This window comes from Carcharhinus amblyrhynchos, chromosome 12 (genome assembly GCF_965287045.1).
Source record: "Carcharhinus amblyrhynchos chromosome 12, sCarAmb.v2.hapA, whole genome shotgun sequence".
NCBI classification, from domain to species: domain Eukaryota; kingdom Metazoa; phylum Chordata; class Chondrichthyes; order Carcharhiniformes; family Carcharhinidae; genus Carcharhinus; species Carcharhinus amblyrhynchos.
In genome coordinates this window covers 88161601-88174233 of record NC_137335.1, presented here as the reverse complement: position 1 = coordinate 88174233, position 12633 = coordinate 88161601, and the positions used below count along the sequence as shown (strand labels likewise).

Sequence of the window (12633 nt, the reverse complement as noted above, 5' to 3'; positions counted from 1 at the left end):
GGTGTGTTAGAGCTGTGAGGATAGCGTGTTAGAGCTGTGAGGATAGCGTGTTAGAGCTGTGAGGATGGCGTGTTAGAGCTGTGAGGATGGCGTGTTAGAGCTGTGAGGATAGCGTGCTAGAGCTGTGAGGATGACCTTCCCTGCCTGCAGTTGCTTCTGTGGGTCATGGAGCCTCCAGATCTGATGGCCACAGTCCAATGGCTGCACAGGATGAATAAAAAGTAAGATCAAGATTATTTTCAGAATCGGATATGGATAACTGGGATACGGAAGAGGAATTGACTCTTCCATTACAATTTTTGGGTAAATTTTGAAAAAGGATGATTTGTTGGAAGCATTCATTGCATTGTCAGCCTTTATAGGAAGAAGATATTGTTAAAACCCTCAGTCTGATTTTGGCATTAGTGAGCATAAAGTGTTTCACTCCAGGTATGATTCAAGTGATCCACTTAGGAAGCATTTTATCAATCAAAGTTTATTTAAAAGCACAGTTTAAATATAACAAGAAGATTTAGCGTAACTTTTACCAATTACAAGAATTAAACATGACATTGTGCAACTCCTAACAGCTGGCTATCTCTGCTGTTCCAAGTAAAACCAGTCACAGATACACACCCTTCTTCAGACTTGGAATAGAAACAAGTGTGCTGGATTTTCAGCTTTTTTACACTTTCTGTGATTAGCCCTTTAATGTTTGATCAACTCTCCGAGGCTTCCCAGTCCTGGAACTTCCGGCAAGCTTCTGGAGAGAGAGAGTGAGGGAGAGACACTGTCTGCTCCCACCAGCTTCTAGCAGCAACTGAGAAATGAAACTAACACTGGACATTTCTCTGAAGCAGAGTCCCACAGGACATAAACTATCAATCAACCTCAATCAAACTCCACTCAGCAATCCCCAAAGGACCATTAAACCACAGAACACTGCATTAATCCAGATTAAAATCAGTATGTTGTCCATTATATTGCTTCAGTAATAACGAGAGGACACCAGCTGCAGACAACACAGCACAGACAAAACCCTGCAAAGGAACTTGATTAAAATATATTTTATAAAGGTTTTTGCCGACAGGGATATCATTCAACGGGAAGAAGATTTTCTACAACTGCCTCATTCACAATTATTTTTAGTATCTAGTAAAATATTTTAGTATTTCCCAGCTTATTCCCACATCTCTCCCCATGTGATCTTAACAACTTGTTCAGGTCATTTTGATTTTCCTCTGGAAAGTAACTCAAAATAATTTATTCCAATTTCTGATAACTTCCTCATTATTCAATCTAATTTGAGGAATGTCAGATTTAGAATCATCTGGATTTGGTTCTTCCCTCTGCGTTGTAGCCACTAACACATTTCCTTTTTGCTTTCCTTCCCTATCAAAATACTGTTTGAGCATATTCACAGGACGCTCAGAGAGCTTTCCTTCTATCTGGCGTTGTTATCAAATAATTCACCTCATTCCAACTCCTTTCAACTTGATAACGCCCACTAAACCTTGCTTTTAAAGATTTACCTACCATTGGTAGTAATACTCAGACTTTATCCCCACTAGCAACAATACGAATTTTTGATTTCTTATCCACTTCCTGTTTCATCATTTTTAAATCTTGTAGTGCCAACTCACCAGCTCTATTCAACTTTTCCCTCAAATTTGACACACAGTTCAATAACATAGTCTCACTCACCAATTTCTCTTTAACCAATTTCAGTTGTCTCCTTAACTCATAACCAAAAATCAATTGGAAAGGATTGGATTGAGTTGAATCATTCGGTGCATCCCCCATTGCAAAGAGCACAAATGGAATTCCCTTATCCCAATCCTCTGGATAATCTTGACAAGAAATCTCAACACTGTCTTTAAAGTTTGATGCCATCACTCGAATGGTCCCTGCAATTCTGGACGTAAGCAGTTGATTTAAATTATTTTATTCCTAAGCTGTCCATAACCTCCTTAAATAACTTTGATGTAAAATTTGATCCTCAATCTGATTGTAATAGGACAGTAGGAGGAGAGGTAATAAGCCGTGGATAACGAAGGAGGTGAAGGAAAGTGTTAAATTAAAAGCGGAGGAATTTAGAGTAGCTAAGAGCAGTGGGCGAGAAGAGGATTGGGAAAGGTTTAAATGTCAACAAAGATTGACAAAGAAGTTGATAAAGGAGGGTAGGAGAAGCTATGAGGCTGGGCTAGCACTTAATATAAAAAAGGATAGCAAGAGTTTTTATAAATATATAAAAAGGAAGAGGCTGGCTAGGGTGAACGTTGGTCCTTTAGAGGATGAGAAAGGGGACCTAGTGGTAGGGGATGAGGAAATGGCTGAGGTCTTGAATAACTTTTTTGTTTCTGTCTTCACGGAGGAGGACGTGAATAATTTGCCGGGTGTTAGCGATGGAAAGGTGGTAGGACTGGAGGGTCTTAATGACATTACTGTTACTAGAGAGGTGGTGCTCGACAGACTGGAGGGGCTGATTGTGGACAAGTCGCCAGGACCGGATGGAATGCATCTGAGGGTTCTGAAAGAAATGGCGGATAGTGGATGCCTTGGTGGTTATTTTCCAGACGTCGCTGGATTCCGGGGAAGTGCCGGAAGATTGGAAAACGGCTAATGTTACGCCGTTGTTTAAGAAGGGTGCCAGGCAAAAGGCGGGGAATTATAGGCCGGTTAGTTTAACATCTGTGGTAGGTAAAATGTTAGAATCCGTCATTAAGGAGGAAATTGCGAGGCATCTTGAAGGGAATTGCTTGATAGAGCAGACGCAGCACGGTTTCATTAAAGGGAAGTCGTGTCTGACAAATTTACTGGAGTTCTATGAGGATGTGTCTAGGGCAGTGGATAGAGGAGAGCCGGTGGATGTGGTCTTTCTGGATTTTCAGAAGGCGTTTGACAAGGTACCTCACAAGAGGTTATTGCAGAAGGTCAGGGGACATGGAGTTGGGGGTAGGGTGTTAGCGTGGATAGAGGATTGGTTGTCAAATAGGAGGCAGAGAGTGGGGGTCAATGGGTGCTATTCAGATTGGCGGATGGTGACTAGTGGAGTGCCCCAGGGGTCGGTGCTGGGGCCTCAGCTATTTACCATTTATATAGATGATCTGGAGGAGGGAACCGAGTGCAGGGTGTCGAAATTTGCTGATGACACCAAGATTGGGGGAACGGCAAATTGTGCGGAGGGTGTGGAGAGTCTGCAGAAGGATCTAGATAGGCTGGGCGAATGGGCCAGGAAATGGCAAATGGAATTTAATGTTGGCAAGTGTGAGGTGGTCCACTTTGGTAGGAAAAATGGTAGGAAGGACTATTACTTACGAGGCGAAAAACTGCAGCAGGCGACGGTGCAGAGGGACCTCGGGGTCCTTGTGCATGAGTCGCAAAAACCCAGCTTGCAGGTGCAGCAGGTGGTCAGGAAGGCGAATGGGATGCTGGCCTTCATAGCGAGGGGGATTGAATATAAAAGTAGGGAGGTCTTGCTGCAGCTGTATAGGGCATTGGTGAGGCCGCAGCTGGAGTACTGTGTGCAGTTTTGGGCGCCGCACCTGCGCAAGGATACTTTGGCCCTGGAGGGAGTGCAGAGGAGGTTTACTAGGCTGATACCGGAGTTGAGGGGGTTGAGCTATGAGGAGAGGCTGAATAAACTAGGCTTGTACTCGTTAGAGTTTAGAAGAATGAGGGGAGATCTCATTGAGACGTATACGATGATGAATGGGATGGATAGGATAGAGGTGGAGAGTCTCTTCCCGCTCAAAAAAGACAGTAGGACTAGGGGGCACAGCCTCAAGATAAAGGGGAGGCGGTTTAGAATGGAGTTGAGGAGGAACTTCTTCACTCAAAGGGTGGTGAATCTCTGGAATTCTCTACCCATTGAAGTGGTGGAGGCTGCCTCGCTAAATATTTTTAAGAAGCGGGTTGATGGGTTCTTGATAAGAGAGGGGATTAAGGGTTATGGGGAGAGGGCGGGAAAGTGGAACTGAGCCACGACAGATCAGCCATGATCTTATTGAATGGCGGGGCAGGCTCGAAGGGCTAGATGGCCTACTCCTGCTCCTATGTCTTATGTTCTTATGTTCTTATGTTATGATTGTATTTCTGTGGGTAATCCATATCACATAAAAAACTTGAAGTAACTCCTCCACAATCCTTCTTGCTGTAAAGTTGTGCGATGGAATGGCCTCTGGAAATCTAGCAGACACATCCGTTATGGTCAATAGATATTGATTCCCACCTTTTCTTTTAGGGAGGAGATCTACGCAATCAAATACGGGCCTTATAAAATGTTCCTCAAATGATGGAATGGGTGGGTGTTGGTTTTATCACTGTTTGAGGTTTCTCTATTACCTGATATGTGTGACAAGAGTGTCAAAAGTCAATCACATTTTTATGCAGTTCTATGTTCTATGTTCTAGGTTAGGGGATAAAGCTACAGGAGGTTAAATAGGGAGAGTTGGACAGTTGCAGGAAGTTTGATGTATATTCAGAAATTCCAGAATCGGTCAGCCAGTGTTACTACATTGGTAGGTCTACGCAGAATAGGTCCTACCACATGGCACTTATAATGCTAAAGCTAGGCTAGTGGCCCAGGGCTTGCAGGCCCAAGAGGCAGAAAGTCCTGCTCCTAAATTTGGATGAAGACATCAGAGTGGACTTGCCCAGCAGGAAAAGCATTTTTGAAAATTGTTTTGGGCCTATTGGCAATGTTCATCTGGGAATGTAACGCGATAAATGTGAAGGCTGCATTTCTACAGGGTGACCACCTCCAGAGGAAAATGTTTCTCAAACCTCCTGAGGAGGCAGCAGAGGCAGAGGGAAAACTTTACAAATTGAAAAAGTGTGTATGTGGTTTAAATGATGTTTCTGGAGTGTAAACCTTTCAGATCGATCAGTGTTAAGATTGGCTTGTCTCCAGCTGAGGTCAGATCCTGCCATGTTTTACTGGTACCTTGGCAGGACACAGACATCCTCCTGAATGTGGGTAACTTTCTAGGGTATGGTACTAATGAGTTTCAAAACTGAGTATATTGACATGAATAGGACTTCAAGGTTGGAAGTTAAGCTACTGGGGCCTTTAAATAATATATGCTGGATTAAAAATAAAACTATCTTGGTCTGAGGTTACTTTGCATTAGCACCATATTTGGAAAGTTTAATCCGATTGCAGTCAGTGGGACTCACCCTTTGCAAAACAATGCTGATGCTTCCAAAGATTAGAGAAAGCAGCTGGGAAATACAATGGGACAGTGAAACTGGCTGGGCACACAGACCGAGATCAGATGCAAGTTTTGATGTTCTTGAGCTGAGTACAATAATGTAGCATCCCAAAGTCAAGGATAGCTTACAGGTGATCAAAATATTTAAGAAACTTACATGTGAAGAAATGGCGACTCAAGTTTCCATCTGTGAGTGACCTTCAGAATATCAAATTGTTTGTGTTCAGTGTCACCTCACACACAAATCATGTTAATAGATTTTCAAGTGCAGCAGGTTTAATAATAATTAATGACAAGTGTGTCCCTTGACTGGGAAGCCAAGGATAAGATGAGTCATAAAAAGCAGCCTGGCTGCAGAGACCCTTACGTTAGTAGGTTTTATTTGTATCTAAAACAGTAGGGGAAATATTAAATGGGGAAATGATGAAGGAAATCTCCCAACTGAGTGTTATATTGATGATGAATCCCTTTGAGATAACTTACATTCCACAAAGAGTCTGAGCAAAAACGATTACCAATTAAAGATAGAAATCTAAACTTTTGGTGGAAAGGAAATCTCAAAGCTCCAGTGGGTCGATCCAATTTATCAGCTTGTTTCACCAAAAGGAATGTTTGTCTTTTGTTGTGGGTGTGAGAAAAAGGACAATTCTGGATGTGATTTTGTTTGGGAATTGGGTGATTTATTTCTCTATCTTCAGGTTTTTTTTGCAAAGAAAATGCACTTGCATTTTTAAACACGAGAATCTGTTAATGTTGAATTTGTGCTGCAATGAAAGACAGGCTGGAAATTGGTACTTGAGTAATTGAGGAAGGTTTTAGGGATCATTGAACCGGTTCATTGTCTGCCAGGAGCTGGAAGACGCTGTGACTTTCATAAAACACTGGTTCAGTTCGAATATTCTACCCAATTCTCAGTCAAAAGGTTTTACAGGAATGGCACCAAGGATAATTAAAGAAAGGGCTTAGGAGAGCTAGGAGGGGGCATGAGAAGTCCTTGGCGGGTCGGATAAGAGAAAACCCCAAGGCTTTTTACTCTTATGTGAGAAATAAAAGACTGACCAGGGTGAGGTTAGGGCCAGTCAAGGATAGTAGTGGGAACTTGTGCATGGAGTCAGAAGAGATAGGAGAGGCGTTGAATGAATACTTTTCTTCAGTGTTCACTAAGGAGAGAGGCCATGTTTTTGAGGATGAGAGTGAGATACAGGCTGATAGGATGAGGAGGTAGACGTTTTGAGGGAAGATGTATTCGTAATTTTGAAAAACCTGAAGGTCAACAAGTTCCCCGGGCCAGATGGGATACATCCTAGGATTCTTTGGGAGGCAAGGGATGAGATTGCAGGGCCTTTAGCCTTGATCTTTGGGTCCTCACTGTCCACAGCGATTGTAAAAAGTCTGACAACACCAGGTTTTAGTCCAACCTATTTATTTGATAATATACTCACAAGCTTTCGGGGTTGCTACACTAGATACATCGATGACATTTTCTTCCTTTGGCCTCATGGTGAACAATCACTGAAACAACTATATGATGATATCAACAAATTCCACCCCACCATCAGACTCACCATGGACCATTCCCCAGAATCAGTTGCATTCTTGGACACACGCATCTCCATTAAGGACGGTCACCTCAGCACCTCACTGTACCGCAAGCCCATGGATAACCTCACGATGCTCCACTTCTCCAGTTTCCACCCTAAACATGTTAAAGAAGCCATTCCCTATGGCCAAGCCCTCCGTATACACAGGATTTGCTCAGATGAGGAGGATCGTGACAGACACCTCCAGACCCTGAAAGATGCCCTCATAAGAACAGGATATGGTGCTCAACTCATAGATCGGCAGTTCCGATGCGCCACAGCGAAAAACCGCACCGATCTCCTCAGAAGGCAAACACAGGACACAGTGGACAGAGTACCCTTCGTCGTCCAGTACTTCCCCGGAGCGGAGAAGCTACGACATCTTCTCCGGAGTCTTCAACATATCATTGATGAAGACGAACATCTCGCCAGGGCTATCCCCACACCCCCACTTCTTGCCTTCAGACAACCACACAACCTCAAACAGACCATTGTTCACAGCAAACTACCCAGCCTTCAGGAGAACAGTGACCACAACACCACACAAACCTGCCACAGCAACCTCTGCAAGACATGCCGGATCATCGACATGGATACCATCATCACACGTGAGAATACCATCCACCAGGTACATGGTAAATACTCTTGCAACTCAGCCAACATTGTCTACCTGATACGTTGCAAGAAAGGATGTCCCGAAGCATGGTACATTGGGGAGACCATGCAGACCCTACGACAACGGATGAATGAACATCGCTCGACAGTCACCAGGCAAGACTGTTCCCTTCCTGTTGGCGAACACTTCAGTGGTCACAGGCATTCAGCCTCTGACCTTCGGGTAAGCATTCTCCAAGGCGGCCTTCATGACACACGACAGCGCAGAGTCGCTGAGCAGAGACTGATAGCCAAGTTCCGCACACATGAGGACGGTCTCAACAGGGATCTTGGGTTCATGTCGCACTATCTGTAACCCCCGTGACTTGCCTGGGTTTGCAAAACCTCACTTACTGTACTGTCTGGAGACAATACACATCTCTTTAAACTGTGATCAATGCTCCTTCCACTCACATTATCAGCCACTTCAGGTCTTGAACAGCAGGTTAGGTGTAAGGATTCGCATTCTAATCAGTAATCTCTAAACTGTCTGTGCTTTATATGCTCTGTCTGAGGCCAGAACTCTCCATTCACCTGACGAAGGGGCTAACCCCGAAAGCTTGTGAGTATATTATCAAATAAATAGGTTGGACTAAAACCTGGTGTTGTCAGACTTTTTACTGTGTTTACGCCAGTCCAACGCCGGCATACCCACATCATCACAGCGATTGTGCCAGAGGACTGGAGAGTGGCAAATGTTGTTCCTCTCTTCAAGAAAGGAAACAGGAATGACCCTGGTAATTATAGGCCAGTTAGTCTTACTTCAGTGGTCGGTAAGTTAATGGAAAGGGTCCTGAGAGATAGGATTTATGATCATTTGGAAAGATGTAGTTTAATCCGGGATAGTCAGCATGTTTCGTGAGGGGTAAGTCCTGCCTCGCAAATTTGATTGAATTCTTTGAGGAGGTAACTAAGTGTATGGATGAAGGTAGAGCAGTTGATGTTGTATACATGGATTTTAGTAAGGTGTTTGATAAGGTTCCCCATGGTAGGCTCATGAAGAAAGTAAGGAGGTGCGGGATAGAAGGAAATTTGGCCGATTGGATAAGTAACTGGTTGTCTCATAGAAGACAGAGGGTGGTGGTGGAGGGAAAATTTTCAGACTGGAGGCCAGTTACCAGCGGTGTCCCACAGGGATCAGTGCTGGGTCCTCAGCTATTTGTGATATTTATCAATGAGTTGGAAGAGGGGGCTGAAGGGTGGGTTAGTAAATTTGCTGATGACACCAAGATTGGCGGAGTAGTGGATGAGGTGGAGGGCTCTTGTAGGCTGCAAAGAGACATTGATAGGATGCAGAGCTGGGCAGAAAAGTGGCCAATGGAGTTTAACCCTGATAAGTGCGAGGTGATTCATTTTGGTAGGACAAACTTGAATGCGGATTACAGGGTCAACGGCAGGGTTCTGAGGAATGTGGAGGAACAGAGAGATCTTGGGGTTCATATCCTCAGATCTCTGAAAGTTGCCACTCAAGTGGATAGAGCCGTGAATAAGGCTTATAGTGTGTTAGTGTTTATTAACAGGGGGTTTGAGTTTAAGGGTCGTGGGGTTATGCTGCAACTATACCAGATATTGGTGAGGCCACATTTGGAATATTGTGTTCAGTTCCGGTCACCTCACTATAAGAAGGATGTGGAAGCATTGGAGAGAGTGCAGAGGAGATTTACCAGGATGCTGCCTGGTTTGGAGGGTAGGTCTGATGAGGAAAGGTTGAGGGAGCTGGAGCTTTTCGCTTTAGAGCAGAGGAGGATGAGAGGCGACTTAATAGAGGTTTATAAGATGATGAGAGGGGTTGATAGAGTGGACGTGCAGAGACTATTTCCTCGAGTGGATGTTGCTGTCACTAGGGGGCATAACTATAAGGTTCATGGTGGGAGATTTAGGAGGGATGTCCACGGTAGATTCTTCACTCAGAGAGTGGTTGGGGTGTGGAATGCACTGCCTGCTGTGATAGTGGAGTCGGACACTTTAGGAACTTTCATGTGGTTATTGGATAGGCACATGGAGCACACCAGAATGATAGGGAGTGGGATAGCTTTATCTTGGGATTGGACATAGCTCGGCACAACATTGAGGGCCGAAGGGCCTGTACTGTGCTGCAGTGTTCTATGTTCTGTATTCTATGCAGAGAAACTGGTGAGGCTCGACTTGATCTTCTCACAGCACAGAGGACAAAGGGGACAATTAATAGGTTATTGATGGAGTGAATAAAGAGAAACTGTTTCCAGTTGCAGGAGGGTTGGTGTCTAGAGGTCACATGCTTAAGATAATTGACAAAAAAGAATGAGAAGGGGTGCTGAGGAGAATCCTTTTCATCAGTGGCTTGTTGTTATCTGGAATGTGCTGCTTTCAAGGGCAGTTAGAGCAGATTCAACTGTCATTTTCAGAAGACATTGGATACGTACTCAAAACAAAATTGCAGGACTATGGATAAAAAGACAGGAGCGTGGGAAGAATTGGAGTGTTCAGGAGCAGGCGTAGAGGCAAAGTGACTGCCTTGTGTGCTGTGAGATTCCATGATTCCCAGTTTATTGACTGGTAAATCTCTTCCTGACGTTCTTTGAGAAAGTGACCAAAGAGGTGGATAGGGGTAAGGCAGTTGACATGGTGTATATGGATTTTAGTAAGGCGTTTGATAAGGTTCACCATGGTAGGCTTCTGCAGAAACTGCAGATGTATGGGATGGGGGTGATCTAGGGAATTGGATCAGGAATTGGCTAGCAGATAGGAGACAGAGGGTGGTGGTTGATGGTAAATTTTCATCATGGAGTTCGGTTACGAGTGGTGTGCCTCAGGGATCTGTTTTGGGGCCACTGCTGTTTGTAATTTTTATTAATGATCTGGATGAGGGTATAGTTGGGTGGATTAGTAAGTTTGCTGATGACACCAAAGTCGGAGGTGTGGTAGATTGTGAGGAAGGGCGTCATAGTTTGCAGGGTGACTTAGACAGGTTGCAGAGCTGGGCCGCGAGGTGGCGGATGGAGTTTAACGCGGAGAAGTGTGAGGTAATTCATTTCGGTAGGAATAACAGATGTGTTGAGTATAGGGCTAACGGGAGGACTTTGAATAGAGTGGAGGAGCAGAGGGATCTAGGTGTATGTGTACATAGATCCCTGAAAGTTGGGAATCAAGTAGATAAGGTTGTTAAGAAGGCGTACGGTGTCTTGGCGTTTATTGGTAGGGGGATTGAATTAAGGAGTCGCAGCGTCATGATGCAACTGTACACAACTCTGGTGCGGCCGCACTTGGAGTACTGTGTGCAGTTCTGGTCCCCACATTACAGGAAGGATGTAGAGGCTTTGGAGAGGGTGCAGAGGAGGTTTACCAGGATGTTGCCTGGTATGGAGGGGAGATCCTATGAGGAGAGACTGAGAGATTTGGGGTTGTTTTCGCTGGAAAGAAGGCGGCTAAGAGGGGACCTTATTGAAACATATAAGATGATTAGAGGTTTAGACAGGGTGGATAGTGATAGCCTTTTTCCTAGGATGGAGAAAGCTAGCACGAGGGGGCACGACTTTAAATTAAGGGGGGGTAGTTATAGGACTGATGTCAGGGGTAGGTTCTTTACCCAGAGGGTGGTGAGGGACTGGAATGCCCTGCCAGCTGCAGTTGTAAATGCGCCTAGTTTGGGGGCGTTTAAGAGATCTGTGGATAGGTTTATGGACGAAATGGGATTGGTTTAGATTAGTGGGTTAGTGTTGTTTTTTTTTAAAAGCTGGTCGGCGCAACATCGTGGGCTGAAGGGCCTGTTCTGCGCTGTAATGTTCTATGTTCTATGTTCTATGTTCTATGACGTCTCCACCTTTATGGTGCTGAGCTTGGGCTCTCTTGCCAAAACTCGGTTCCACAACTGCCCAAATCCGGCTGAGTCAGATTATTGCCAAAGTGCCTTTTTCAATCTCGAGCTGACCATTTAACCCGATACACCCTCCATTACTAACGTCACCGATTCCCTTTCCAGTTATATTGCTGCTGAAACTGCCAACCAGGTCTCTCCGCTTCTAGACTTTTCAAACTCTCTGCTGGCCAGCCTGCTATTTGAAAAGCTCTGGAATCTACAGCTCATTAAAACCCTGCTGACAGTATATTGTTGTAAACCAAATCCCTTGCACCATTTACTGCTGTGTTCACTGACCTACATTGCTTCTTGTTCACAATCCATCAGCTGTAAAATTTCCATCCTGTTTTTTAATTTCAACTGGATTCCACCCAATGAATTCTAATTCTCCTTAACGAACCTTTTCAGCCGTTCTCCATCACCACTGCAAGCAACTGAGAAGGAGAAGGAGAGTCCAGCAGCAGTGGCAGAAGGTTGTCTCCGGGAGCTGCTGGGACGGGCTGTATATGGAAACATCAAGAACGCCATCAAACCCGTTTTAATGTACGTGACGTGTTTGTTTACATAATGTTGAAGGAAGAGGGTCCCAGACTGGACAGTGTGTCTGCTGCTATCACCAGTGTGATACACCATCACTGATTTTATCACCCATTAATCCCCTCCCACAGCCCCATGTACACCTCTGCTATCACTAACTCAACACAAATTTAACTCTCTCCCACAATCCCATTTCCACTCTCCCCGTATCACTGACTCTCCTGCCTCCAAGGGGAGACAATGGCATTAAAAAGTTAAAGTTAATTTGTTAGTCACAACTGGGGCTTACTTTAATGCTGCAGTGAAGTTACTGTGAAATTCCCCTAGTCGCCACACTCTGGCACTTATTTGGGTCAATGCACCCTAACCTGCACATCTTTCAGACTTGGGAGGAAACCGGAGCATCCGGAGGAAACCCACGCAGACACGAGGAGAACGTGCAAACCCCCTCCGCACAGACAGTGACCCAAGCCAGGAATTGAACCCAGGCCCCTGTGAAACTGCAGTGCTAATGGTAGGGCTCCCTTGCCGCCCTATACATTATTGCTAGACTGTTATTCCAGAAACTCAGTGAATGTTCTGGGGACCCAGGTTCGAATCCCACCACGGCAGATAATGGAATCTGAATTCAATAAAAAATATCCAGAATGAAGAATCTACTGATGACCATGAAACTAATGCAAGTTGTCAGAAAAGCCCATTGATTCACTAATATCCTTTAGGGAAGGAAATCTGCCATCCTTACCCGGTCTGGCCTACATGTGACTCTGGAGCTGCAGCAATGTGGTTGACTCAAAACTGCTCTCGGGCAACTAGGATGGGCAATAAATGCTGC

The 12633-nt window shown here is 44.7% G+C and overlaps 1 protein-coding gene across 3 annotated transcripts in view; it reads left to right on the top strand.

Moving 5' to 3' along the window:
* LOC145351207 (protein EFR3 homolog B-like) overlaps positions 1-12633 on the top strand; it is a 191020-nt gene that overhangs the window by 48030 nt on the left and 130357 nt on the right. For all 3 annotated transcript variants that reach the window (XM_080200908.1, XM_080200907.1, XM_080200909.1), the window contains exon 7: positions 11670-11804. In XM_080200908.1, the coding sequence (XP_080057034.1) occupies positions 11670-11804 (135 nt within the window). The remainder of the gene's footprint in view (positions 1-11669; positions 11805-12633) is intronic.